General features: G+C 46.7%; 1 protein-coding gene across 1 annotated transcript in view; it reads left to right on the forward strand.

Annotated features, from left to right (window-relative positions):
• LOC137429336 (nebulin-like) overlaps nucleotides 1–26,068 on the forward strand; it is a 289,229-nt gene that overhangs the window by 130,859 nt on the left and 132,302 nt on the right. Inside the window, exons 56-66 of the mRNA XM_078779632.1 lie at nucleotides 47–151; nucleotides 2,356–2,463; nucleotides 2,549–2,860; nucleotides 11,373–11,576; nucleotides 20,913–21,017; nucleotides 21,490–21,597; nucleotides 21,696–22,007; nucleotides 22,127–22,330; nucleotides 22,444–22,548; nucleotides 22,974–23,081; nucleotides 25,180–25,491. Of these exons, the coding sequence (XP_078635758.1) occupies nucleotides 47–151; nucleotides 2,356–2,463; nucleotides 2,549–2,860; nucleotides 11,373–11,576; nucleotides 20,913–21,017; nucleotides 21,490–21,597; nucleotides 21,696–22,007; nucleotides 22,127–22,330; nucleotides 22,444–22,548; nucleotides 22,974–23,081; nucleotides 25,180–25,491 (1,983 nt within the window). The remainder of the gene's footprint in view (nucleotides 1–46; nucleotides 152–2,355; nucleotides 2,464–2,548; nucleotides 2,861–11,372; nucleotides 11,577–20,912; nucleotides 21,018–21,489; nucleotides 21,598–21,695; nucleotides 22,008–22,126; nucleotides 22,331–22,443; nucleotides 22,549–22,973; nucleotides 23,082–25,179; nucleotides 25,492–26,068) is intronic.

The raw sequence follows: 26,068 nt of genomic DNA on the forward strand, positions 1-26,068 counted from the left end.
TATTTTTTAAGTAACTTTGCTGAAATGTGACCATTTTGTGTTCCAGTGGTTGTACAGGGAGGCTTGGGACCAGGAAAAGACTCAAGTCCACATCATGCCAGACACTCCAGGTCTGCTTCAAGCAAAACTCAACTCGTACAACATCAGTGATGTGAGTGTTTCTATTTGTGGGCCCCGCAAAAGTTGGAATTATTCTTGGGAACTTACAAGTTACAAAAATTCTTCGTCATTACATTAGCCAATCAAGTAGTGGAGACTTGTACTCTAGCACTATGATATGGACTTCACTCTTCTTCTTCGTTTGTAAATTCCACATCCTTTTTCAATATATTGCAACATTATTACTTCCTTGTAGTTTTACTTGCGACAATATGACAAGATAGTAGCTATTGGTTTTTTTGAAATTGATAGGCATATGTCATGGATGATCCAACAGGATGACACAGAGGTGGCGCACTTACCTTTGAGCTGTCTAGCATGGATGGTATGACTTTTGGCCTGACTGTTGGATTGGTGCTTCACAGGCAGGGCATTGCATCAAAACATTGCCATTTCTCCAATTTATGTTAAGCTGGGGATCCATCCGCTAACATTAGTTTGTCGGATGGTGAAAAGTTGACGCTATCTTTCTCCGAAGAGTAAGTGAGGTATTGCCGCCACATGGGCTAATTCCAAATTCCTGCCTATACTTCCTGCAACCCTGAGACTGAACTTCCTGTTGCGAGATGCCAATGACACATGAAGGGCCTTAGACTTCAAAGTAGAAACAGATACAGGACCAGCCCATACTGGAGAGCCATATTCCATGGCATTTTAATGAAAGCCTTGTTCACTATTACATGTTGAGAATGTCAGAGAGAAGACTTGGTCATGAACGGAAATCAAAGACATTGGTAGCTGGCTTTGGTGGCCATCTTGGATATACCTGCATAACACACATTAGAGCTTATGTCAAGGGTCAGGAGTTCCAGAGACTATAGCTCTCCCAGAAGTTGACCACAAAAATATATTGGAGGATTTTCCAAACTATCTGTAAGGATCCTCGGGACAACAAAATGTGAGTATGGGATGTTCCTGAATTAGAAAGCATGTTCCAGATAGGTTACCAGATGCTTATATTTTGATAGCAGCAGACAGATAGATAATGTCACATGCTGCCTGGTGGATGGGTGACGAACAGCCCTGAATAGAGCGGAATCGTCTGTGAAATGATACAATGGATTATCCAATGCCGAAGAGGTCGTTGATGCAGTCTAACATCAATATTAGCCCCATTGTGATTGTGACACAATCTTGAGGGATTCCAGAATCTATAAGTAGAGCAAATCTGAAACAACATTTTAGAAGGGGACCATGATTACCATTAACTGATAGGTAAAAAAAACTAGGATTGGATGACAGACAGTATTGAAATACATGGGAGAAGTCGATTGGGATGGCATCGGCCTATTGTTTGAGATTGAGGGCCTCGACTCGTTGTTGACCTTGTAAGAGCAGCTTGGCCAGGATGGAAATGTCTGTGCAGAAACAAAACTCGTGATTAGAGACGAGTCTTGAGGTCTATTGCAATGATCAATTTGATCAATTCTATAATGTTGCTTATGGGAAAGTGAAAGATGACCAGTCTCCATCTGAGAGCATCAGTTTTGGCACCCTTCTTAAGAATTGGGGTAACATTGGCAACTCTCCGTGATGCAGACAGGTGACCCTCAAATAAACAATTGTAAAATAACTGAGAAAGAGTGGAGAGAGCACAATGAATTGTTGAGAATTAAAGTGCTGATGCTGTCCGATTCTGTTGCACTGAAGGATTCGATCAAGTTTGGTGAAATTGCTCTCATTCTGGGAGGATTTTTCAGAGGTGAGAGTTTGTGGTGCGGGTGTAGGGTAGAAGGACTACAAGAGGCATGAGATGTTTGGACCTTGGCCTTTTACTCCAGGACAGTTAATTAAAACAGTTTTCTGTTGTGACTCCGTCCGTGAAGAAGGAAGGAACAGATGAGGCGACATTGATCTGCTGCTGCCAAGCTTTTGTGGTTGATGAGAAACTTCTCACGTAAGGCATCAGGTGATGCGCAATTTGCAGTTTCTGTGATAGGCCGACCTATGGTGGCTCGGTTTCACTGTCCGAATCAGAGTCTGATGTGTTGACCTTCCGGTGTGTTGTTCTACTTTACCTACAGATCTTAAATCAGTTTAGTTTTTTTTCATCATCAGTCTCGAGCCACCTTGTTGTCTGCCATCCTTTTTTGTTCCTTAAACATTGACGACCATAGATCCTTGGAGCTGTTCCTGATGTCACATAAAGCAAGTCTTTTTTTACGGTTGAAATGTTAAAGTTTTCTGTGTTTACAGAAATGGTACAAGATTGGCTTGGAGAAGCAGAAGTCCTACGGATATGATCTCAGAGTGGATGCCATCCCCATCAGAGTGGCCAAGGCCTCCAGGGATATTGCCAGTGATGTGAGTTGCTTCACGTAAAACAATTGTAACTTGTAAAATAACAGCGTAAGAGTCCACTAAGTGATATTTTCCTATATTTTGACAGTACAAGTACAAAGAGGCTTATGAAAAAGAAAAAGGTCATCCCATTGGAGCTCTGAGCCTCGAGGATGACCCTAAGTTGGTCCACTCCATGAAAGTGGCCAAGATGCAGAGTGATCGTGAGTACAAGAAGGCCTATGAGAAGGAGAAAACGAGTTACCAATCTCCTGTGGACATGCTGAATGTGATCTTGGCCAAAAAGGCCCAGGCTTTGACCAGCAACATTAACTACAAGCAACAGTTCCACCGTTACACGATGCTGCCCGACGCATTGAGCGTGCAGCAAGCCAAGATGATGCAGGAGCTGCGCGACGATGTAAGGACATTTAGCTATAGGTGTTAGTGATTTATATGTATGCATTGAGGTAATTTACCTGGTTTATCATCAGTGACTCTGTTAACTCGGTGTGTGTGTGTGTGTGTGTGTGTGTGTGTGTGTGTGTGTGTGTGTGTGTGTGTGTGTGTGTGTGTGTGTGTTATTGGCTGTCATTTCCAAATGTGGGCCTCAGAAGGTGGAATGATACCCTCCCAGGTCTCAAAATATCCACCCTCGTGTGTGCATGAGTGTGTGCACACTGTATATATAATCATTAATATAATTCACAGACCATTGTCTGGTTATTACTTGAGAATCGAAATTTTTTCAAGTGTATTGGTTGGTCGTGTGCATTAGTCTGTTTGTCTGTTTGTCTATTTGTCAATTGCCTACAGGTCACAATTTTAAACCGATCTTCACGAAACTTCACCAGATGGTAGAGTTGGTGATGAGGAAGAAGGCTATTGATTTTGAGGTTAAAATGTCAAAAGGTCAACATAGGCCAAACATCAACAACGTGGTCGAAGAGACATGGTTTTACCTGCTCCCAATGAAGGGGCATGACTTCAACACCCAACAGTACATGTCTTGCTTCCAATTTCTCAGCTTTGTTGTGGAAAACCATAAAAGTACTTTACTTTATTTAAAGAGCATAAGCATAGAAAGTACCGAAATCAAGTTTCATTGCTCATTTGAGGCATTTTAAACGAGAAAATATACACAAGTAGAACGGCACTCGGTAGAGAGCGACCTCCGCCAGGATGAACGGTTTATGTTTTGGATCCCATTGAGAGGCTGGATCTGGATCTGGACATGAACCAAAGTCGAATTGACTTGTTCTTGTCACCGAACCAACTCGTCCACCAAGTTTTGTCATGTCATCCATAACTTTTTAAAAGATCATGCAAAATATCAGTTTTGGCCCGATCTCTCAATGGTGAAGAATCACTTCAAAATTCTGGTAGCTGGATCCGGATTCGAATCTTCACCAAAATTGGATCAATTCTTCCTCGTCACACACCCAACCTGTCCACCAAGGTTCGTCGGATTCTGTCCACAACATTTTAAGATATCTTGTTCACAAACAGACAGACAGGGGTGAAAACATAACCAGCATCCACCTTTGTTGGCAGAGGTATATATTGTCTAAAAATTGGTAAATTAAATGTACTAGCAACTGTATCCACCCTATGGGTGGGGCTTCAATTGGGAGGCCCAAATGAAAAGGCAAAATATCAGAAATTGAAGGCTTCTTTTATTTTAAACGATTTATATAAACATCCGTTAAATCATATCACACACGTGTCATCAAAATCTAAACGGTATTTGTAGAATTTCAATAAAAGCCACATCACTGTTCATATCGGTAAATATTGTTCCATCATGTTTGGGAAAAATTGGAAATTGGAAAAATTGGAAAAAAAATTGGAAAAACTAAATAGCCTATTTTACTCCAGGGGGTCCCAGGATTACCCACCCAAAATTTCGTTGCGATCGGTTCAGCCGTTTTTTCAGTACCTGTAGTCCTTGAGCCAGACCAAAAGTAATGCTCCGGCGGGGGGAGTAATTCTCATTATGATTTTCCATTAGACCAATGTCTCAAGTGTCAGAAAAGGTGTGATGGACATCTGAGAACGGTAGCTTAGTGCCCGGATGGACGCCATCTTTGAAACCACCCAGCTCGAAAATGCCCATTTGGTGGGGTACATTGTTGCACGTGTATCTGGACTTCTATACTAGCTATCGATGTGCGGTTGACGACTAAATATACGTCCGATGTGTACCGTCTAAATAAAAAATAATATGAAGCATTTTGTTTTAGATTAATTATTATAAAAATCAATTATCGAAAAAAAATCATATATTTTTCAATATTTTATTATTAGACTTGTACTTTTTTTAGTGAAACAACACTGGTATGATTTTCCAAATTATGCATTGTGCTACACCGTTTATCTGTCTATAAAAATAACTCAAAAACTAAAACATATCATCCACCACGAGTTTACAACAAATAAATGTAAAGAGGCATAAAATGACTTAGGCCGCCGCTGGCATTATCTATTCTGACGATAACGCAAGTTAGGAATGTCGTACGGCGAGGATTTTAACACCATACGATATCTAATAAGCAGGCGGAAATTGTTACATAGGAAATCTGCACTTTGGTGGCCATCTTGGATTTCAAAATGGCCGCCAATTATATTAATTATTCATTACTAGAGTTTGGAAAGACGTATGGAGCTGATTTTAACACCATACGATGTATATTCCTAATAAGCAAGCGGAGGTATCATTGAACATGTCATGTTTTAGTCAAATAACACCGGTATGATCTTCCAAATTATACATTTTGCTAAACCGTTTATCTGTCTATAAAGATTTTCAGGCAATTTGGCCTGCATTATAATAGAGAACAACATATGCTATACAATATACAGTGCACACAAAGTTAATCATCAGAGTCGCCATCAGAGTCATTGGCATCCTGAGCCACGATAGCATCATCCTGCACCATGTTGGAGCATCCCTGCAGCTTACACACAACAGTGCACTTCAACCCATTCAGTATGCAGGAGCAATCTGACGGTCGACACGTCCTTCTGCATGTGCATGAGATGAGATTCAAGACGACATCTGGAGCTGGTAGACCCGCCATCCATCGGATTGTGAGCGAACCGCCATCATCGAGTTCCCAACCATGTCCTGCTGATGGTGTTGGGACGTCTGGTAGGTTTTCAAGGCTGCGTCGCCAGATAGCCGCCTGATAGTTGGCCCTAAGCGTATGCTGCATCAAGGAGTCTTCACAAGGCGGCAATTGTCCAGATTCGATCTGGCCCTTCTTTGCACAGAACATGTGATAACGGAGCGAATTAACACCGACGATCTTCGTGTTCTTGGCGTACAGCTGACACGTGAAGGCCTGAATGCTATTGAAGACGTCTGTTGGTACATTCCACGAAGATCTCAGATCTGTGAATGCTTGAAGATACAGCTCATTCGCTTGCACAAGCTTCAAAGCCTTTATCTTTCCTTGGCTAGCCAGAGCACTCACAGTGTCACACCCGCTCCATGCATGAAGCCCTGGCAATGCACTGCAAACTCCAGACCCCAATACTGCAGCCAACTTTCCAACGTCGATCATTCTGACTCGAACCTTTGTTCCTCGTCTGATGAAGAGCTGACTATCGATGGTTCTGCTGAGATGAAGACTGATGATCAGAACGTCGGTGTCATCTGCCACTAAGATGATCGTCTTGTAGTGGGTAGCGGCGTGCTTTGCGTGGAGAAACATACGCGTGTCTGCTTCCTCGTGGCTACATTCGAGTGCTTGCACCAACTTCCACCTATCGCGGGTCAGTACCAGACATTTTTCACCACAGGTGACATACAGTGTTCTGTTGCCTAGCTTTTCGCGATTTGTTTCATGTTTCCACGACTCCGCCAGAAACACAACCAGTTTCTCCTTTGTCTGGCTGCAAGCAAGGAGACGCCGCCAGTTCATGATTTTGTGTGCGGGTCTGATCTCGCTGAAACTGATGCCTTCATTTGAACCGCGGTTCACACGCTCAGCTGCTTTGATGGATTCTTCTGTGTATGTGTCAAAGACAACATCGATGCGCTCACTGCCTTGACCAGCGTGAAGCGCTGCAGCAAGGATGCGGTCAGATAGTTCTTCGAACGTGTCGTTCTCGCCATGCATCTTTTGTATGAGAGCCATCGCATCAATTATTGTTGCACTTCGCTTGTCAACGTTCTCGGCTGGTTCCACAAGACCTTCCATGTGTTTCGCAAGTGCAGCTTTGTTCGTTTTTTTCATTGACCCATCAACGTTTGCCAAAGACCATGGTAACGGCCCTAGTGGGTGACAAAGGACAAGTTGCATGTCGAGGTTCCTTGTCTTGGCGATGAGTATCATGGTGGCAAACAGTTGTCTGTCAGCTCTCAGGACGATCTCCTTGTTTGTGCCCTTCACAACTTTCTGCTTGATCTTACCAAAGGTCTTCAAGTTTAGCTTGTTCAATGTGTCATGAAAGCCTGTTCCCTCTTCAAGACGTTTCTGGAAGCTTTGATACGCCGCTTCCCCCTTTTGCAGGGTGTTGAGTAGGTCATTAGAAACGTCCTCCCTCGCAGCCGCTCCGGTAGATATACTGAGAAGACATGACGGATCATCGGCGAATGGATTGGTCCAGTCATTTTCCAGTAGATCACAGATAGCTGTGACGCCAGACTCATCACGTTTGATGCGAGAAGTAGACAAGTCAGGGTGCTTGGCGTGAGATGTGTCGCTGCCATTCACAAGGATAGTTTCTCGTAGTTGCCTCAGTGCAGTAGCCCGATTTTCTGCAGTTAGATAGTATCGTGACACAGCCCCTTGTCGAAGACTAAAACCTCGTGTTCCTCCAGCTGTTTGCGTATCTTTGTTTACTGTTTCTTCTGTTGTCTGATCAACAGCGATTCTGGCAAATGGATTCCCTGGTCTAAGCTGTACGGAGAAGTAGCCTTGATTGAAATGCCTGTACAACTCGGGGCATGTTTCGTGGAGTTGCGTCATCTGTGCATAGTACACTGGTAGATATCTAGCATAGTTCACCTTGTTCATTGCGAAACACCAAGGGATCACTCTTCTGACACAAGCCAAGTGAAGCATCCAGTCGCCTTCTCTATCCGCACGAATCAACCCCAGCAGGGTCTCTACCATATCAATATACATCATCCAGAAGCGAGCCAGGTCTCCATGTTTGGTTCGCAGAAAATGTAGGTATTTCGCGAACATGTCAAAGCTCTGTACACATGAATCATCATCGAGAGCAGCAGCGAGAGTCTCGTGGCAAACATCCTCCTTGATGCTGCGAATTTTGAGGTCAGTGCTTCGAATCTGGGGTTCCTTGTCAGGATGATTGCTTTCTATCCACACCTGGAAGCCCTTCCAAATGATGCGCATTAGTGCCTCGTACATCAACTTGTGGAGTCGCACAGCACGGTTGTATTGCTTGCCTTCCAGAACCCTGTTGATGGAACCTTCAGCGATTACTCCTGACTCAACAGCTACATCCCGAAGGCCTGCATCTCCAAACATTTTCCCAATGCTCGACATGAAGTTACAGATGGTATGGAAGTTCCCCATCATGAGCACGATTCTTCCATATCGATCGACATCTTTCCATGCTATTTCGGTCGCCTTAGCAAATAGTGCCTGGTCTAGCACCACCGGTATACGCTCAAGCTGAAGTGATGACATGATGTTCAGAGCTTCTCTGAGGATTTCTTGCACTGTTGCCATATCTGTGGCAGGCGCGTTTATAGTCGGCAGGTAGCCAACTACATCTTCCGTCACCTGAACACGATCTCTAGTCATGATGTTGAAACCAGTCCACGAACTGATTGTCTGGTCGCATGGTTCCAGCATGCGAGTCATAATCCATACGTGATTTCGGCGCTGCGCAAGGGATGTTGCGCCTGCAAGAGTGTCAGAAAGATCTGCAGGCTTGATTGCAGGTGGGCCCTCTCGTTTCCCACCGCTGTATATTGGAACTAAATTGCTGGATGACGGGATAGATCGCTTCTTATCTGCTTTGGATACTGCCGATGGAGGTTGGGGTGGCAAACACGACTGCGACTTCGGTTGGACGATGATACCGTTGACGCGATGCGATGTTCCGCCACCACTCAGCGATTCCTCTAGCCTGTCGATGTTATCGAATGCTAATACAGTCGGGACCGAAGGGTGCACATGTGACGGAAGTGGTACTGTATCTTTCTCCACACTTGCTAATTTGTCTATGCATAGCGCTGTCTCGATTTCTTCCAGAACTGTGTACGAACATCCGTGCCCGAGTCGATTCAATATTCTGATGACCTCTGTATTACCGGTGAGCGTTTTCATGACCCACGGAAGTAGGACATGCTTCGATGTTCTAATGGTACAGCATTGATGATATCTTGAGCCATCGACCATACCAGTGTGTCGGCACGCGCAGAGCTACCCCCACTCCCGCAAATCAAAGTATGCAGAAATACACGAAGAGAATCTGGTATCTTCACGTAATCTGAAGTGAGTTCTGCTGGCTGAGGCGGCCAACGTTCATTGTAATGAGCATCTTTGATCTGGTGTCGCAGTGAAGTAGCTGCACGCACAATGTTACTTTCACCGTCCGTTCGTTCAAATGCTTTCACTTCTGCTTTCAGGTTTACGCACTCTGCAGCAATCTCTCGCTTTGTCAGATTATCGGGCATCAAGTATACACGGTGTTTCACATTGAAGAAGATGAGCGATTCTCCAAACTCTCTTTGTAATGTGCGCTGCAGATTCTTCTTGATGGAGTCACGAACATCAACTGAAAATGTATCTGAAGACAGGATATCTGTTGCAACATCAACTATTGGAACAATCCTCGGGTTCAAGAACAAGTCAGTGCGAATGAAATTGAATATACATCGTATCATTTCTTTTTTCTCGATATTATCTTCAATGTCAGTTTCTACTTGAGGTTTTTGGGGCCGTGTGTAGTTTCTATAGCAGGAGAAGTGGTAGTGAGCCTCAGCTGCAACCATATCTCGTGTAGTCAATGCCAAAACTCTCTCATCATTGCGAGCTGTCGCAGCATCTCTTATTGTCTTATCTGCTCGAAGTTCAACAGCCAAGACAACTGTTTCATGGGTACGACTGCCTTTTATGAATTTTGAAGCACGCTGGCAAAAAATGCATTTATCATCGTAGACCGTTGAAGTTGATCCTGTCTCTTCCCGTGATGATCGCCGTCGCACCGCATCGCCAGTATCAAGTGAAGAACTTCTAGCTGCATTGGTCAAAGTAGCGAGGTGGTTTTTGTGAGTGAAGTCTGATCTACAAGCCCTATGGTATAATATTGGAATATTAGGAAGTTCAACTGCGCCTTCTTGGACTAGCTTTAGAATTGGATAAAAGTTTCTAACTGCGGCTGCGTCACACAATGTCTTCCAAGAACTGTTGCCCGCTGCCTTGCTTAGTTCAGAGAGTGGCGACTTCTTGCTGCACAGGATGCACGTTCCGGACTCAGGTTCAATCTTCGCCCGTTTCGCCTCGACACCGGCCATCTCAGCTGAAAGAACAAAAAGACTGACGTTAGATTACTCCGATATCCGAAAAGCTCGCCAGCTTACATAGACATACTCATCCAAGTCAGTGAACATGTTAGATGGCGCCACAATACAACTCTATAATAGAGTTGTATGTGGCGCCATCTAACATGTTCACTTTTAGTTCTTAAGCCACCCACCCCCCCCCCCCCCCCCTCAGAAATTAATCAGGTCACCGCAACAAATCTCAGACTGAGATATAGAATATAGAATATAGATATAGAATAGACTGACGTCACTTTCGGCACTGGGTTCTGTGGGTTGATTATCGGCGGGAAATTCCAACTGACATAGTTTCGGTTTGTGGAAAGTGCATGCCTTTTCATATATTTTTTGTGTACACTCGTGGTGGATGATATGTTTTAGTTTTTGAGTTATTTTTATAGACAGATAAACGGTGTAGCACAATGCATAATTTGGAAAATCATACCAGTGTTGTTTCACTAAAAAAGTACAAGTCTAATAATAAAATATTGAAAAATATATGATTTTTTTTCGATAATTGATTTTTATAATAATTAATCTAAAACAAAATGCTTCATATTATTTTTTATTTAGACGGTACACATCGGACGTATATTTAGTCGTCAACCGCACATCGATAGCTAGTATAGAAGTCCAGATACACGTGCAACAATGTACCCCACCAAATGGGCATTTTCGAGCTGGGTGGTTTCAAAGATGGCGTCCATCCGGGCACTAAGCTACCGTTCTCAGATGTCCATCACACCTTTTCTGACACTTGAGACATTGGTCTAATGGAAAATCATAATGAGAATTACTCCCCCCCCGGAGCATTCACTTCAAAAAATGGCCGGTTGGCTCAAGGACTACTGGGAACAGACAGACATTTGGTAAATCATAGTAAGATTGATCGGTTATACCTTCTGTCCTCTTCAGTGTAACCTTTCTGCTCTTCTCTCTTTTGTTTTCTGGTTTTCCATTCTGTATAAGTTGTTGTTCTATATCATGTCGAATTCTTGGGCTGGCAGGATATCTTCGGAATTTCACACTGATCCTTGAGCTGCCTATCCTGGGAAGTGGGATCCCGACCCAGGTATAAACTTCCGTCCTGGGTGTGTCGCATGCGGGTCGAGGCATCGATGTGTGTGTGTATATGTTAAACCAGAGGAGCCACCAGCCAGCACTGGGGTTGGTGGTTATTAAAAAAAACCCATGGTGTCTTTAGAGTCGGCGAGTTATCGCTGGCATCCTAAACAAACTTTGCAGAGCCATACATAAATTTAGTAGATTTATTGTACCCTAGATGAAAAGTTTTTTTTCCTGAAATATCCCTGTTCTGTTTATCACGGATGGTTGATCAGCATAGTTCCTGTTTTTGTTCAAATTCGTTTGTTTTCATTCCTCTCGATTGCAATGTCCTCCATCATAGACTCTTTATAAGTCGGACTTGGAGTGGATACGAGAAATGGGTTGGATCCCCTTGGGCTCTCTCGACCACAAGAGGGCCCAGAGAGCGGCAGAAATCCTGAGTGAAATCAACTACCGGCAGCACCCATCCACCGTGGAATTCACCAGCATCCCGGACTCGCCCATCGTCGTCCAGGCCAAGATCAACTCGCAGAACCTTAATGATGTGAGTTTTCTTGTGCGCCATCTTTTACTCATATTATAACGCTGTTTCCTTAGAGTGTTTCACTTTGTCATTTGAATAGGAATACTTGCTGGTATTGCTGAAAGCAAAGGTTAATTTGAAGAAGGTTTTTACTTGGTTTGATTACTTTGTAGTAACCATGGTGATATTGAAGGAGCCGGGGCTCCCACGTCGATCGGAAGAATGGACGCGACAAAAAGCTAGAATTCATCCGAGTTGCTTTAATGAAATCAAACACTCAGGCACTCTGAATCTCCGTTTATCCGTCAGCAATATATATCTATTCCGCCAGGGGGTTTGCCCAGGCCCGGCGCCAGGGGGCGTGGCACAGCGTCCTGGCTGCGGCCTGGCAAGTTGAGGGCGAGCCTGCCCGGGCATGCCCGGGCATGCCCGGGCGTCCCGACTGAGGCCTGGCAAGTTGAGCGCAGGCCTGCCCGGGCGTCCTGGACGAGCCCGGCATGGTGATCGCTCCGCGTCCTTGATAGGTGCAAGGCGATTGTGAAAACTCAGCGGCAGCCGCTACACACGTCCCCCCAGAATCGACTTGCACCGGCAGGGTCAATTTGAGGGGGGTCCTGATGACCCGGCCGAAGCGACCCCTGGCGGGTCGTGGGAGGGGGTCCGGTGAGGTGGTGGGCGGTCGAGTGGGGGGCACCGTGGACGGGGGGCGGCCTCGCCGCGGCGGAAGGGCCACCCGTGGTGGGTGGTCGACGTCCACGTGCGCCGGCTTGAGGCGGTCCACAGCAATCCGGTCCGACCTGCCGCCGATGTCGATGACGAACGACTTGTCGTCCCGTCGCAGCACCCGGAAGGGCCCGTCGTACGGCGGCTGGAGTGGCCACCGATGTGCGTCGTGACGCACAAAAACATACTCCGCTGTGCGGAGTGCTGGGGGGGACGTAGGACTGGGGGTCACCGTGGTGGGATGTTGGCACGGGGGCAAACCGTCGGGCGGCCTCCTGGAGGTCCGAGCGCTGGTGAGCTGCGGACCAGGGACTGGTAGCGTCGGGCACAAATTCGCCCGGGACGCGTAGCACCTGGCCATAGACAAGCTCGGCGGTGGATGCCTGGAGGTCCTCCTTGGGGGCCGTGCGAAGGCCCAAAAGGACCCACGGCAGCCGGTCGGCCCACCCGACGTCTTGAAGGCCGGCCATGAGCGCGGCCTTCATGGAGCGGTGGAATCGCTCGCACAACCCGTTTGCTTGGGGGTGGTAGGCCGTAGTACGGTGGAGCTTGACCCCCAGGTTGCGGGCGACCGCGCCCCACAGCTCGGAGGTGAACTGTGGACCGCGGTCTGACGAGATGTCCGCCGGTGCGCCGAAGCGGGCGACCCAGGTGGCGATGAAAGCCTGCGCCACGTCGGCGGTGGTGGTGGAGACGAGGGGAACGGCCTCCGGCCACCTGGTGGTCCTGTCCACCATGGTGAGCAGGTGTGTGAACCCCCGTGATGGGGGGAGGGGGCCCACCAGATCCACGTTGACGTGGTCGAAACGTCGTTCGGGCACGGCGAAAGGTGCCAGCGGGGCCTGGGTGTGTCGGTGGACCTTGGCCCGTTGGCAGGCCGTGCAGGCGCTGGTCCAATCGCGGACGTCCCGACGAAGGCCGTGCCAGACGAAACGCGCCGACACCAGCTTCTGGGAAGCTTTCCGGCCCGGGTGGGAAAGGCCGTGGAGGGAGGCGAAGATGCGGCGTTGCCAGGCGACGGGCACGATGGGGCGAGGCTGGCCTTGGGAGACGTCGCAGAGCAGGACAGTGTCCGCGCAGGGGATGTCGGCCAGGCGGAGGCCCGTGTCCGCCGCCCGGAGGGCTTGCACCGTGGTGTCGGTGGTTTGGTCCGCCGCCATAAGCGCAAAATCCACGCCCAGGTGGACCGCGTTCGCGCTGGCCCGGGAAAGACAGTCGGCCACGGCGTTGTTTTTGCCGGCGACGTGCCGGATGTCCGTGGTAAACTCCGACACGGCGGAGAGGTGGCGCTGTTGGCGGGCCGACCATGGCTCCGTGACCTTGGCCATGGCGTAAACCAACGGCTTGTGGTCGACGAACGCCGTGAAAGGTCGGCCCTCCAGGAGGTGGCGGAAATGGCGGACGGCCAAGTGTAGACCGAGGAGCTCCCGGTCAAACGTGCTGTATTTGAGCTCGTTCGGCCGGAGCTGCCGGCTGAAAAAAGCGAGTGGCTGCCAAACCCCGTTCACCCATTGCTCATGTACGGCGCCCACCGCGTAGTCGGAGGCATCCGTGGTGAGGGCGATGGGAGCGTTGAGCACCGGGTGAGCGAGCAGTGTTGCGTCGGCGAGGGCCCGCTTTGAGCCTTGGAAGGCCGCATCCATTGCCGCGGACCAGGCGATGTCGTGCTTGGCCGGCTTGCCCCGGAGGGCTTCGTAGAGGGGCCGCATGAGCTGAGCAGCGCGGGGCACGAAGCGGTGATAAAAATTCACCATTCCCAGGAATTCCTGCAGGGCCTTTATGGTGCGGGGACGCGGGAACGTGGTGATGGCCTCGACCTTGGTTGGCAGCGGCACGGCCCCGTTCTTGGTGATGTGATGGCCCAAAAAATCAACGGCCGTCGTGCCGAAGTGGCATTTGGCCGGGTTGACGATGAGGCCGTGCTCGCTGAGGCGCTCGAACAGTGTTCGGAGGTGGAGGAGGTGCTCGGCCCGGGACGTGCTGGCGACGAGGATGTCGTCCAGGTAAACGAAAAGGAACGGCAGGTCACGCAGCACGCCGTCCATCAAGCGCTGGAACGCCTGAGCCGCGTTCTTGAGACCAAACGGCATCCGCAAGAATTCGAATAAGCCGAACGGCGTGATGACTGCCGTTTTAGGGACGTCGGCCGCCCTGACAGGTACCTGGTGATATCCCCGTATGAGGTCAATTTTCGAAAAAATGACCCGTCCCGCCAGACGGGCGGAGAAGTCTTGGATATGCGGGATCGGGTACCTGTCGGGGGTGGTAGCGTCATTGAGACGGCGGTAGTCGCCACACGGGCGCCATCCACCCCCCGGCTTTGGCACGATGTGCAGTGGCGAGGCCCACGCGCTATCGGAGCGCCGCACGATGCCGAGGTGCTCCAACGCGTCGAATTCGGCCTTCGCTACGGCGAGCTTGGCTGGGTCGAGGCGGCGGGCCCTGGCGTAGACCGGCGGGCCCGTGGTTGGTATGTGGTGCTCGATCCCATGCCGTACTGCGACGGCCGAAAACGTCGGCCGCGTGAGGGCCGGGAACTCCGTGAGCAGGCGAGCAAACTCGTTCGCCGCCGGGACGGTGCATGCCAGCTCGGTCGGCGCGGAGCTGCTCAATGTGCATACCAGGGAGCTGAAGGTTTCAGCGTTGATTAAACGACGCCGTTGGACGTCCACCAGCAGTCCGTGTGCGCAGAGGAAGTCGGCGCCTAGCAGAGCCACGGGCACGTTGGCGGTTACAAACGTCCAAGCAAAGCGTTGGCCGCCGAAGCAGAGGGTGACGTTGCGCGGGCCAAAGGTGCGGATAGTCGATCCGTTGGCCGCAACTAAGGAGGGGCCGCAAACCGCGGATTGCCTGTCCTGGTCAGAGGCGGGTATGACGCTCAGTTGGGCGCCGGTGTCGCACAGGAAGCGCCGTCCGGACGCTGTATCCGTGATGAACAGTAAGTTGCCCGTGTGGCCGGCGCTCATGGCTGGTAATGAACGCCGGCCCGGCCGTTTCCCGGCCTGCCGAAGGTGCACGGGGGTCGGCATGTCCGGGCCTTCTGTCCGAACCTGGCATGATAGTAACACCACGCTTGGTCAGGTGGAGGCCTCGGTCGTCGTGCCGGAGGTGGTCGGCTCGGTAGAGCGGCCGCCAATGGCGTCGGCAGTTCGGCCGTCGACCGTGCCGGGTGCTCGGGCGCCCTGGGTGTTGCGTCGGACGGCGGTGGGTCCCATGTCGCCGCTGCGATGCGCTGTCCTGCGGCGGAGATCTTGTCGGCTTCTCTGGCAAGGGCCCGGGGATCTGTGATCGTCGTGCTTGCCAGGGCGAGGCGTACCGGGTTAGGCAGCTGACGGAAGAACAGCTCCCGGAACAGGAATGCCGGAGAGTGCTCGCCGAGCAGTGAAAGCATGTAGTCCATGCGCTCGGAAGGGCGCGTGACGCCGAGCTCAGGCAAATCGAGCAGGCGCCGTGCGCGTTCCGGCGATGGGAGGGCGAAAGCATCGAGGAGAAGCTTCTTAATCACGCCGTATTTGTCAGCGGCTGGCGGGCTTTCGAGGAGGCTCAGGGCGCGGGCCGCGGTAACCGACCCGAGCGCAGCTACCACATGGTGGAAGCGGGTGTCGTCGGCCGTGATGCCTCGCAGGGCGAACAGGGACTCCGCCTGTGCGAACCAAACCGCCGCGTGAGCCTCCCAGAAGGTAGGCAGTTTAAGGGCGACTGCCGTGTCCATGTCGATAGGTCACCAATGAAGGAGCCGGGGCTCCCACGTCGATCGGAAGAATGGACGCGACAAAAAGCTAGAATTCATCCGAGTTGCTTTAATGAAATCAAACACTCAGGCACTCTGAATCTCCGTTTATCCGTCAGCAATATATATCTATTCCGCCAGGGGGTTTGCCCAGGCCCGGCGCCAGGGGGCGTGGCACAGCGTCCTGGCTGCGGCCTGGCAAGTTGAGGGCGAGCCTGCCCGGGCATGCCCGGGCATGCCCGGGCGTCCCGACTGAGGCCTGGCAAGTTGAGCGCGGGCCTGCCCGGGCGTCCTGGACGAGCCCGGCATGGTGATCGCTCCGCGTCCTTGATAGGTGCAAGGCGATTGTGAAAACTCAGCGGCAGCCGCTACAATATAGCAATTACAAGAAGAGGCCTTGTGGGAAGAGAGGAGGATGGCGGCTGATGTGATGGAATGCTCACTTCCATGATAGATGTAACGTTATCATAATCTGAGATATTGATAAAATCATACGTCTTCTGACATAAAACTCAACGCTGATGAGACTTACAACACTGATGAGGTGAACAACACTGATGAGGTTTACAGCACTGATGAGGTGAACAACACTGATGAGGTGAACAACACTGATGAGGTTTACAACACTGATGAGGTTTACAACACTGATGAGGTTCACAACACTGATGAGGTTCACAACACTGATGAGGTTCACAACACTGATGAGGTTTACAACACTGATGAGGTTTACAACACTGATGAGGTTCACAACACTGATGAGGTTCACAACACTGATGAGGTTTACAACATTGATGAAGTTTACAACACTTTTTTTTTTTTTTTGTATACAAGATCGAGGCTCGTGAAAGAGCTAACATTAATCACACAAAAAGTCAAACTGACACATAAAACACAAAATAAGGGGAGCGGTAGACAAGATGGGGAGAGAGGGGGGAGGACACAAACACAACATTTGAGAGCAGGGACATCGAGAGAACTGTGGGAGGGAGAGGGCTTGGGGGGAGGTGGGAGACGTATAAAACATATGGACACTGCAAGGACTTCCACGAAAGAAGTTGGAATTTCAAAAAAGTGTATCTGGGGTGAATTAGCGGGGGTAGAAAAGATCAAGGTTTTGGATGGGGGAAGATAAGAGACGGTGGTGAACAGCTGTTTTAAAGACCTGGAGGGAGGAGTTGGATTGAAGGGAGTGGGGGAGTTTGTTCCAGAGGCGGGAGAAAAGGGGAATGAAGGAGTGAAGGTGAGCAGAGAGCCTAGATTTTGGCAGTACAGTTTAACCATAAGAGGGTTGCTGGCAGATCTTGTGCGACCTGTAGGAATATTTAGGGGACAGAGCACAGAGAGAGCTGAGGGAGCAAGGCCGGAGAGGAGTCGGTAGAAGACAGAAAGACCACCAACCTGCCTGCGGTGAGTGAGTGAAAGGCCCTCGGAGTCAGCTCCATCGCAGGAGATTCCAATGATTCTGAAAGCTTTGGCTTCAGCAGCGTGAAACCGAGCTAGGTGTGAGGCAGGAGCACCGGCCCAGAGGGGGGAACAGTATTCCATTGAGCTGCGGATGAAAGCCTTGTATGTGGTGAGGAGCTCAGGTGTGCCAATGAAGGACTTTGCATGACGGAGGATGCCCAGTCAGCGACTGGCTTTGGAGGCCAGCTTGGAAATGTGGTTTTCCCAAGAAAGATCATGGCAGATAGTGAGACCCAAAAGCTTGAGCGACAGAACTTCTTGGAGAGCATTGTTGAGAAAGTTGATGGGAGGGTTTTCCAGTCGGTCTTTTCGGAGAGACATAGTGAGAGTGTGAGATTTGTCAGGATTGAAAGACATGTTCCACTTGTTTGACCAGTCTGTGATTTTGTCCAGGTCTGCAGAGAGTGAGGAGGCTGCAGACTGCCGATCTGAGGGATGAGGAATGGAGCGGCAGAGAGTGGAGTCATCAGCAAAGAGATAGAGAGGATTTTCCAGAGAGTCGGAGAGATCATTGATGAAGACCAGAAAAAGCACGGGGCCCAGAACACTGCCTTGGGGAACTCCAGTCAGAACAGGAAGGGGATATGAGAGAAATACATTCAGGGCCGCACGTTGACTACGACTAGAGAGGAAGTCCGCAAGCCATGCGTGGAGATTTCCATGGATACCATAGGAGGAGAGTTTGGTGAGCAGAGCGGGGTTCCAGTCCGTGTCGAAGGCACGTGATATGTCAAGGGAGACAGCAAGGGATACAGGAGATAGAACTGATGAGGTTTACAACACTGATGAGGTTTATAACACTGATGAGGTTTATAACACTGATGAGGTTTATAACACTGATGAGGTTTATAACACTGATGAGGTTTACAACACTGATGAGGTTTACAACACTGATGAGGTTTATAAACCTGATGAGGTTTATAACCCTGATGAGGTTTATAACCCTGATGAGGTTTATAAGACTGATGAGGTTTATAACCCTGATGAGGTTTATAACACTGATGAGGTTTATAAGACTGATGAGGTTTATAACACTGATGAGGTTTATAACGCTGATGAGGTTTATAACGCTGATGAGGTTTATAACGCTGATGAGGTTTATAACGCTGATGAGGTTTATAAGACTGTTGAGGTTTATAAGACTGATGAGGTTTATAACACTGATGAGGTTTATAACGCTGATGAGGTTTATAACGCTGATGAGGTTTATAAGACTGTTGAGGTTTATAAGACTGATGAGGTTTATAACACTGATGAGGTTTATAACGCTGATGAGGTTTATAAGACTGATGAGGTTTATAACACTGATGAGGTTTATAACACTGATGAGGTTTACAACACTGATGAGGTTTACAACACTGATGAGGTTTATAACCCTGATGAGGTTTATAACACCGATGAGGTTTATAACACCGATGAGGTTTATAACACCGATGAGGTTTTTTACACTGATGAGGTTTATAGGTTCGACCCATGGTGCACGAGACGTGAGTTTTCACTGATGACAGCGAACGCCAGGGCCTTGTATCAGATTTTACTTTACAACACAAGTTGGAACCATCTTTGTAGTGTCACAGGTAAATTATTCAAAGAGGTGAGGAGGAAATTGATATCAGGCCAAAATTGGAAAGTTCCTAAACACTGGTCTCGAGGGATTCCAGCTTCCCAGGAAGGAATAGGACACACTGCTTATGCCACTTTAGAGAATTAGCCGAGTGTGGAGTCGGCCTTGACAGCCATTACAAAAGGCCTCTGATACCAGGGATGCCATTGTGAGGATGCTTTTTCTTGCTTAAGCTAGAGAATCTCAGCTAATGAAAGGACATGGTTTTTTAAACATTAAAAACAATTTATTTATTTATGTTTTTGGAACACTTCAAAAAAACAAAAATGTAATGAGATAAACAAAAACAAAGGCAGTTTGATGTTTCACAAACTTCTTAGACTTGTAGAAAATAAATAAATAAAAGAGCCATGATTTTTTGGCGCTCTCAACCTGTTCTGTTGTTTGAACGTTCCATTAACCTGTATTCTCTGTCCTTCAGGACAAAAAACACACCTTTACCTGAAGCGGTTCAATGCTTCAACAGCATACTCTGATCGTTGTACTCAAACAGAGCAGTTAATGTGTGTTTGTAGGATCCTCATCATTCTGCTCTTCCCCTGCACTAGCTTCATACTTGCTGTCTCGAAAGCCAGGATTTGAATCGCTTAAACCTTTAAAACATTAATAAAACTTTTTTGCTTCCATAAGCAACAATGATAATGTACATACCATTTGTTATACCAGGTACAACTTCCTCCATGATGTGGTATCAGGTATAATGTTCCACACTGCCTATTTACACATGGAACCTGACCAATCGGATCTGCCTGCCAAAAACCAATAATGTCTGTGGTCCATAAGCAAATCTGGGGACAGCCGGGATATTTACAATTAAGGGAATGTGATATAAACTCCTCTGGTTCTACACGGGATGACAAAGCAGATCCTGCTGCTCATGGCAGTCCCCTCCAGGATAGTACAACTGCACCATTTGCAAACACGCATTTCTGGCTGGTTGGCTTTCATCAGCACGGAGCAGATGCCCTACCTGCAATGAGCTGGCCACACCTTGAGCTGGCCACAGAGTTCGAGAATGTAATGTTCTCCGACATATAAACACTTATGCAGCTTGACCGACCCTGTGGAGCTGCAGTGAACAGCAGGATCGGCTTTGTCAGCCTGCGCAGAGGCCAAGGAGTTTGTGCTTGTACAATAAACTATATTTCTGTTTAAATATAATATTTTGACAATGCAATAGACAAAACATATAGCATAACCAATTCGACTTTTGTATCTCATATTTTTACCTATTCTTAAAGGGAAGGAAATATGCTGTTGAGATGGAACGACCAGTCTGATGAACACAATTTATTAAAACATCATTATTGCTTAATGGATTTTAATTACGCATGCACATTTTGATTGATCTAACTTATAACTTTTCATGAATATATATATATATATATATATATATATATATATATATATATATATATATATATCGCTGATGGACCAATTAGTCGTCCTGTTTGCCAAAATTAACTTACCTCTGCGAAGAGTGCTTTAACGTCAGCGTTGCCCAGGTACAAAATCCTCTGCCACCACCACCAGGTGGCGCTACATGGTGCACATTTACATGGATAATTTATGCCACCTGGCACCACAACCCCCTACGGCCTACAGCCTTGCATGAGAGAGGGAGAAAGAGATTTTTTTTGCCTTTTATAGGTATAGAATATATATATATATATATAAATCTTTTTAAAACATAACTATTATTTGATTTTAGAGACTTATTATGATAATTATCTTATGGGACTTTTCAAAAGTTTTATCTCATAGTAGTTGTTGATAAATCTTCTTGTCATTTTTTTGGTTATCTTTATTGCCACAGAGGGTGTACAAAGCAGCATGGAATGTGGACAAAACACAAATCCACATCATGCCAGACACTCCAGAACTGCTGCAGGCTAAACAGAATGCTTACAACACCAGCAAGGCAAGAATTCATTCCCTTTCCACTTATTCAACAACTTTTCTCCCATTATTCATTTATGATTCACTCCCATTGTTCATTTATGATTCACTCCCATTGTTCATTTATGATTCATTCCCATTGTTCATTTATGATTCACTCCCATTGTTCATTTATGATTCATTCCCATTGTTCATTTATGATTCACTCCCATTGTTCATTTATGATTCACTCCCATTGTTCATTTATGATTCACTCCCATTGTTCATTTATGATTCACTCCCATTGTTCATTTATGATTCATACCCATTGTTCATTTATGATTCACTCCCATTGTTCATTTATGATTCACTCCCATTGTTCATTTATGATTCATTCCCATTGTTCATTTATGATTCACTCCCATTGTACATTTATGATTCACTCCCATTGTTCATTTATGATTCATTCCCATTGTTAGCACGTGTGCTAATAGCTAATTGATATTGATTTTCAGAATTATTATAAAGCAGAGTGGGAGGAATCCAGGAAGCATGGATATGACATGCGGATTGATGCCATCCCACTGAAGGTTGCCAAAGCTTCCAGGGACATTGCCAGCGATGTAAGAACAATTTTATACATTTCCGGCTCCTGAATAGTAACAAGGTGAGTTAGCTCATGCAAAAATAACTTTGAGGTGATATTTATTCGTACTTGCAGTACAAGTACAAGGCGGCTTATTATAAGCAAAGAGGACATCATATCGGAGCCCAGAGCCTGGAGGATGACCCCAAGCTGGTACACTCGATGAAAGTGGCCAAGATCCAGAGTGAGCGCGAGTACAAGAAGGCCTACGAGAAGGAGAAAACGAACATGCATCTTCCCGTCGACATGCTCAATTTTGTTACGGCGAAAAACTGCCAGAACATGATTAGCAATATTAACTACAAGAATATCCCCCATCAATGGACTTGCCTACCGGATCATATCGGGAATGTTCATGCCAAGTTTGCCTACGAGCTGCAGAGTGATGTGAGTCTGAGTTGATAAATCATCATTCCTTCCTCCTGAAATGATCTCCCTTAGCTCCTTTTGGTTAATTATTCATTTCATGTCCCACTGAAGTTCCATTGCTTGTTATTTTCAAATAGAATGCTTACAAAGCAGATCTTGAGTGGTTACGAGGCATCGGCTGGGTCCCTACGGCTTCGTTGGAGATGCAGAAGGCCCAGAAAGCATCAGAAATCCTGAGTGAGAAGAAGTACCGGCAGCATCCGGACACCCTCCCATTCACTTCCATACTGGACGATCCTATCCTGATCCAAGCTAAGATCAACTCTCAAAACATCAATAACGTGAGTGAAATACAGCATTCATTCCAATCTCGTAATCATCCTGCGGTTGCGTTGTGGGAATTATTGAGTTCGAAAATAATAGTTTTATTTTCCCTTTTCAATGCCTTTTGCAGCGACTCTACACGGCGGCTTGGGACAATGAGAAAACCCAAATTCATATGATGCCAGACACTCCACAGTTTCTCCAAGCCAAGCTGAACTCACAAAACATCAGTGAAGTATGCAGACTTATTGATACCACCAATGATAATTAGGACATCCCTGGAACAATTGAAGTGAAACTGCACGTTTGTTTCATTTGGGCAACTTTTAATTATTTTTATCCTCACCACAACAATATATATCAAGAGTAACTGTAATGTGACTTTACCAGAGCTGGTATCATCTGCTTGGGTCCCTTAACTTTTGCAAATGCCTGCCATAGGCAGTGATGTTCAATCTAAGGTTTGCATTGATGTTTTAAGCCGTTCCCAACTGTGACTTCCATACCAGGGGTGGTGTCTGCCAGTTGATTGGTCGGTGGTCTTCTTTTCACCATCGGTGTTGTTATTTAGTGCCCTTTTATGACCTTTTTAGCGATTTGACCGTCATGGAATGGTCGTTTTTTTGGTATAAATGCTTACAACTCGTTTTGTTGTTGCAGACTGCATACAAGACTGGCTTGAAGGAGCAGAACTCTCAGGGGTACGACCTCAGGGTGGATGCCATCCCCATCAGGGTGGCCAAAGCCTCGAGAGCTATCGCCAGTGATGTGAGTTTCTTTCATATTGGGTTAATCAAACTTTCACAATTTTGTTTCCAAATTAAATTTTTTTATTTTCAACCAAACCTTTTTAAACAAACGTACAAAACTTTGGTTTTAGCTATATTGCTGTGCCTGTGATTTATAGCCAATGCCCTTTTTGTGAAATTGGGTGAAAGCTATTTAAAATCCGTTTGATGTTCACACAATATCTTTGTGTTGTTAAATTCATGAGCATGCAATGTTTTGGTTTCACAGAGACCTCAAAGAATTGAAAATAAATACAGAGGGGCCACAAAGTCCCTTTGCATACAGTTAGAATTTAGCTAGAATTTATCTGTATGCCCCCCTCCATTCTCTGCACAAGTTTTGAATTTTTCTCCATGTTCTTCTGGACATCTTCCATGTTGAGGGTTGGAAGTCATAAAAGCAGCCCTGACAGCTGTTTTGAGGTCTTCGATTGTTGTTATGCAGAGATTAGAAATTTCCTCTTTCACAATGCCCCACAGCGAGTTGTCACATGTTGTTGAGTCTGGACTTCGAGGAGACCACACTATCTCAGATCCACATCCAATCGATCGTCCACTGAATTTGTCATCGAGATATTCTCTACCTGTGAGAGCATAATGTACTGGTGCACCATCCTGTTGCACTGTTGCAGGATAGTTGTTGCCTCGAGACCTCTCACACAGTTGTGGAACAAACCACGTATGAAGCAAGTTCAAATAAGCAGTGTGATTGACACTTGTATCGACAAAATATGGCCCTATCAAGTGATGTTCTGAAATTTCTGCCGACATCATGACATGAGGAGGATGCTGTTCAATTTCCTCATAAAAATGAGGATTTTCTTTGCACCAAAAATAAGCATTCCTGGATCGATTGCTGAGGTAAATAGCACACTCATCCGAAAAAATACACTTTGTCTTGATTTAATGGTGGGAAATCGCTGCAGAAGAGCCTTGCTCTGAATCAAGTCAAATCAAGGACACTCCCTGTTGAAAAAGCCTTCTTCTCCCATGCCCGCATCTTGTCGCGCATAGGAGCTTGCTTATCGAACCTCTGCAAAAATCTTGTCCTTATGTCTTCAAAACTTGCTCCTTGCACGCGGTCGTGAACCCAAACACAAGTAATCAGTCTCTCTTCTATCGTGTACTCACTGGTGTCCGTCATGCTGAAGCCGTACCTGGAAAACAAATAGAACAAATAAGTAACAGAGGACACATTATTATGCATAGGGACCTTGTGACCACTCTGTACATAAATACATAATATATATAATAAATATAACCACCTTTAGAGGCCATTTTTGCGGGGGTTGGCCTTTTTCGGGAACCGTGGTTGTTGTTGTTTTTTGGTCCCCTTTTTGAAGCAATGTTTTACGGCCGGATGCCCTTCCTGACGCCAACCCTTTTTGCCGCCTTTAACGACAAACAGGGAATTACCAGTGAACTGGTACTCAATTAGCTGACCTCGGAAGGATGACAGGCTGTCAACCCCCCTGGCGTTAATTCAGCGATCGACCGGGATTCGAACCCAGGATGCTAGGATCCTAAGCCGGCACCCTAGCCGCTAGCCCAACACCAACACATAATTATGTACATAAATACATAAATGTAAATAAATTCTTCCTCATTGAGTAGGAAATGATTGAATTTTAAACATATTATCATTTCAAAGCACATGGGTAATTGAGTCAGAAACCGACATCATGTTCAAGGATTCTTTTTTTTAAAGGACACTGATATTTGGGATCAGACTTGTTCATGAACGTGGATTCTCGCTCGAGCTTGTTTCGGCCAAAAACTGCCGGATCATGATTTTTGTTGTTTAATCATATTTATTTAATTGGCATTTTATCCAAAGCAATAATAATGTAGAGATTATTCTTGCTGACATTTAAATAAGCTCTAAGTTTATTTTTACCTTTACCTTACACTGTAAAAGAAAAGGCTTGCATGATTAAGGAATGCGCAACACAAGCAAATACGAGCTCCATCTTGCCTAGTTATTCATTCCTCAAGATGACTTTAAATGGGGGGATTGAGGGTTTTACCTTTTACCATCAAGACATTGAGTGTTTGCCATGTAAATTGTGCATTTACAGTACAAATACAAAGAGGCTTACCGGAAGCAAAGAGGACATCACATCGGAGCCCTGAGCCTGGAGGATGACCCCAAACTCGTCCACTCCATGAAAGTAGCCAAGATCCAGAGTGAGCGCGAGTACAAGAAGGCCTACGAGAAGGAGAAAACGAACATGCATCTTCCTGTCGACATGCTTGACTTTGTTTCAGCCAAAAACTGCCAGAACATGATTAGCAATGTTAACTACAAGAAAATCCCTCATCAGTGGACGTGTCTGCCAGACAATATCTGCAATGTTCACGCCAAGAACGCCTACGAGCTGCAGAGTGACGTGAGTTGCGTTTGTTGTCCCATCCCATTCATCTCCTAGGAATACTCAGTTTTTCCTCGGCCTGTTTTTTATGCCTCCACCGACAAAATCGCCGGAGGCATTATGTTTTTGTGACCGTCCATAAGTCCGTCCGTCCGTCCTTCCGTACGTCCGTCCGTCCATACGGGTTAAACCTCGTTTTTCTCAGCAACCATATGTCCAATTGAGATGAAACTATCAGGGTAGGAGTAACACCCATGCAGAATGTTTGTATGATAATTGTGACGTCATAGGTCACATGGTATGGCAGCCATCTTGGATTAAAAGCAAATAGTTAAAAAATTATTTCTCGGAAACCACTGAATGGAAAAATTTGAAACTTGGCACGTTGTCAAGTACTTCCAATGGGAAACAAAAGCATAATGATGACATCATAGGTGAAGTGGTATACCAGCCAAAAATGTTTTAATCGAATTCCTTGTCCTAAAAAACTGAAATTGCATGCACATGATCTATGACCCATTTGTATTGAAATATTAAATTTATGACATCATAGGTCACATGGTTTGGCAGCCATTTTGGATTGAAGGAAAATATT

The sequence above is a fragment of the Myxine glutinosa genome, chromosome 6, assembly GCF_964187855.1.
Source record: "Myxine glutinosa chromosome 6, kmMyxGlut1.1, whole genome shotgun sequence".
NCBI lineage: Eukaryota > Metazoa > Chordata > Myxini > Myxiniformes > Myxinidae > Myxine > Myxine glutinosa.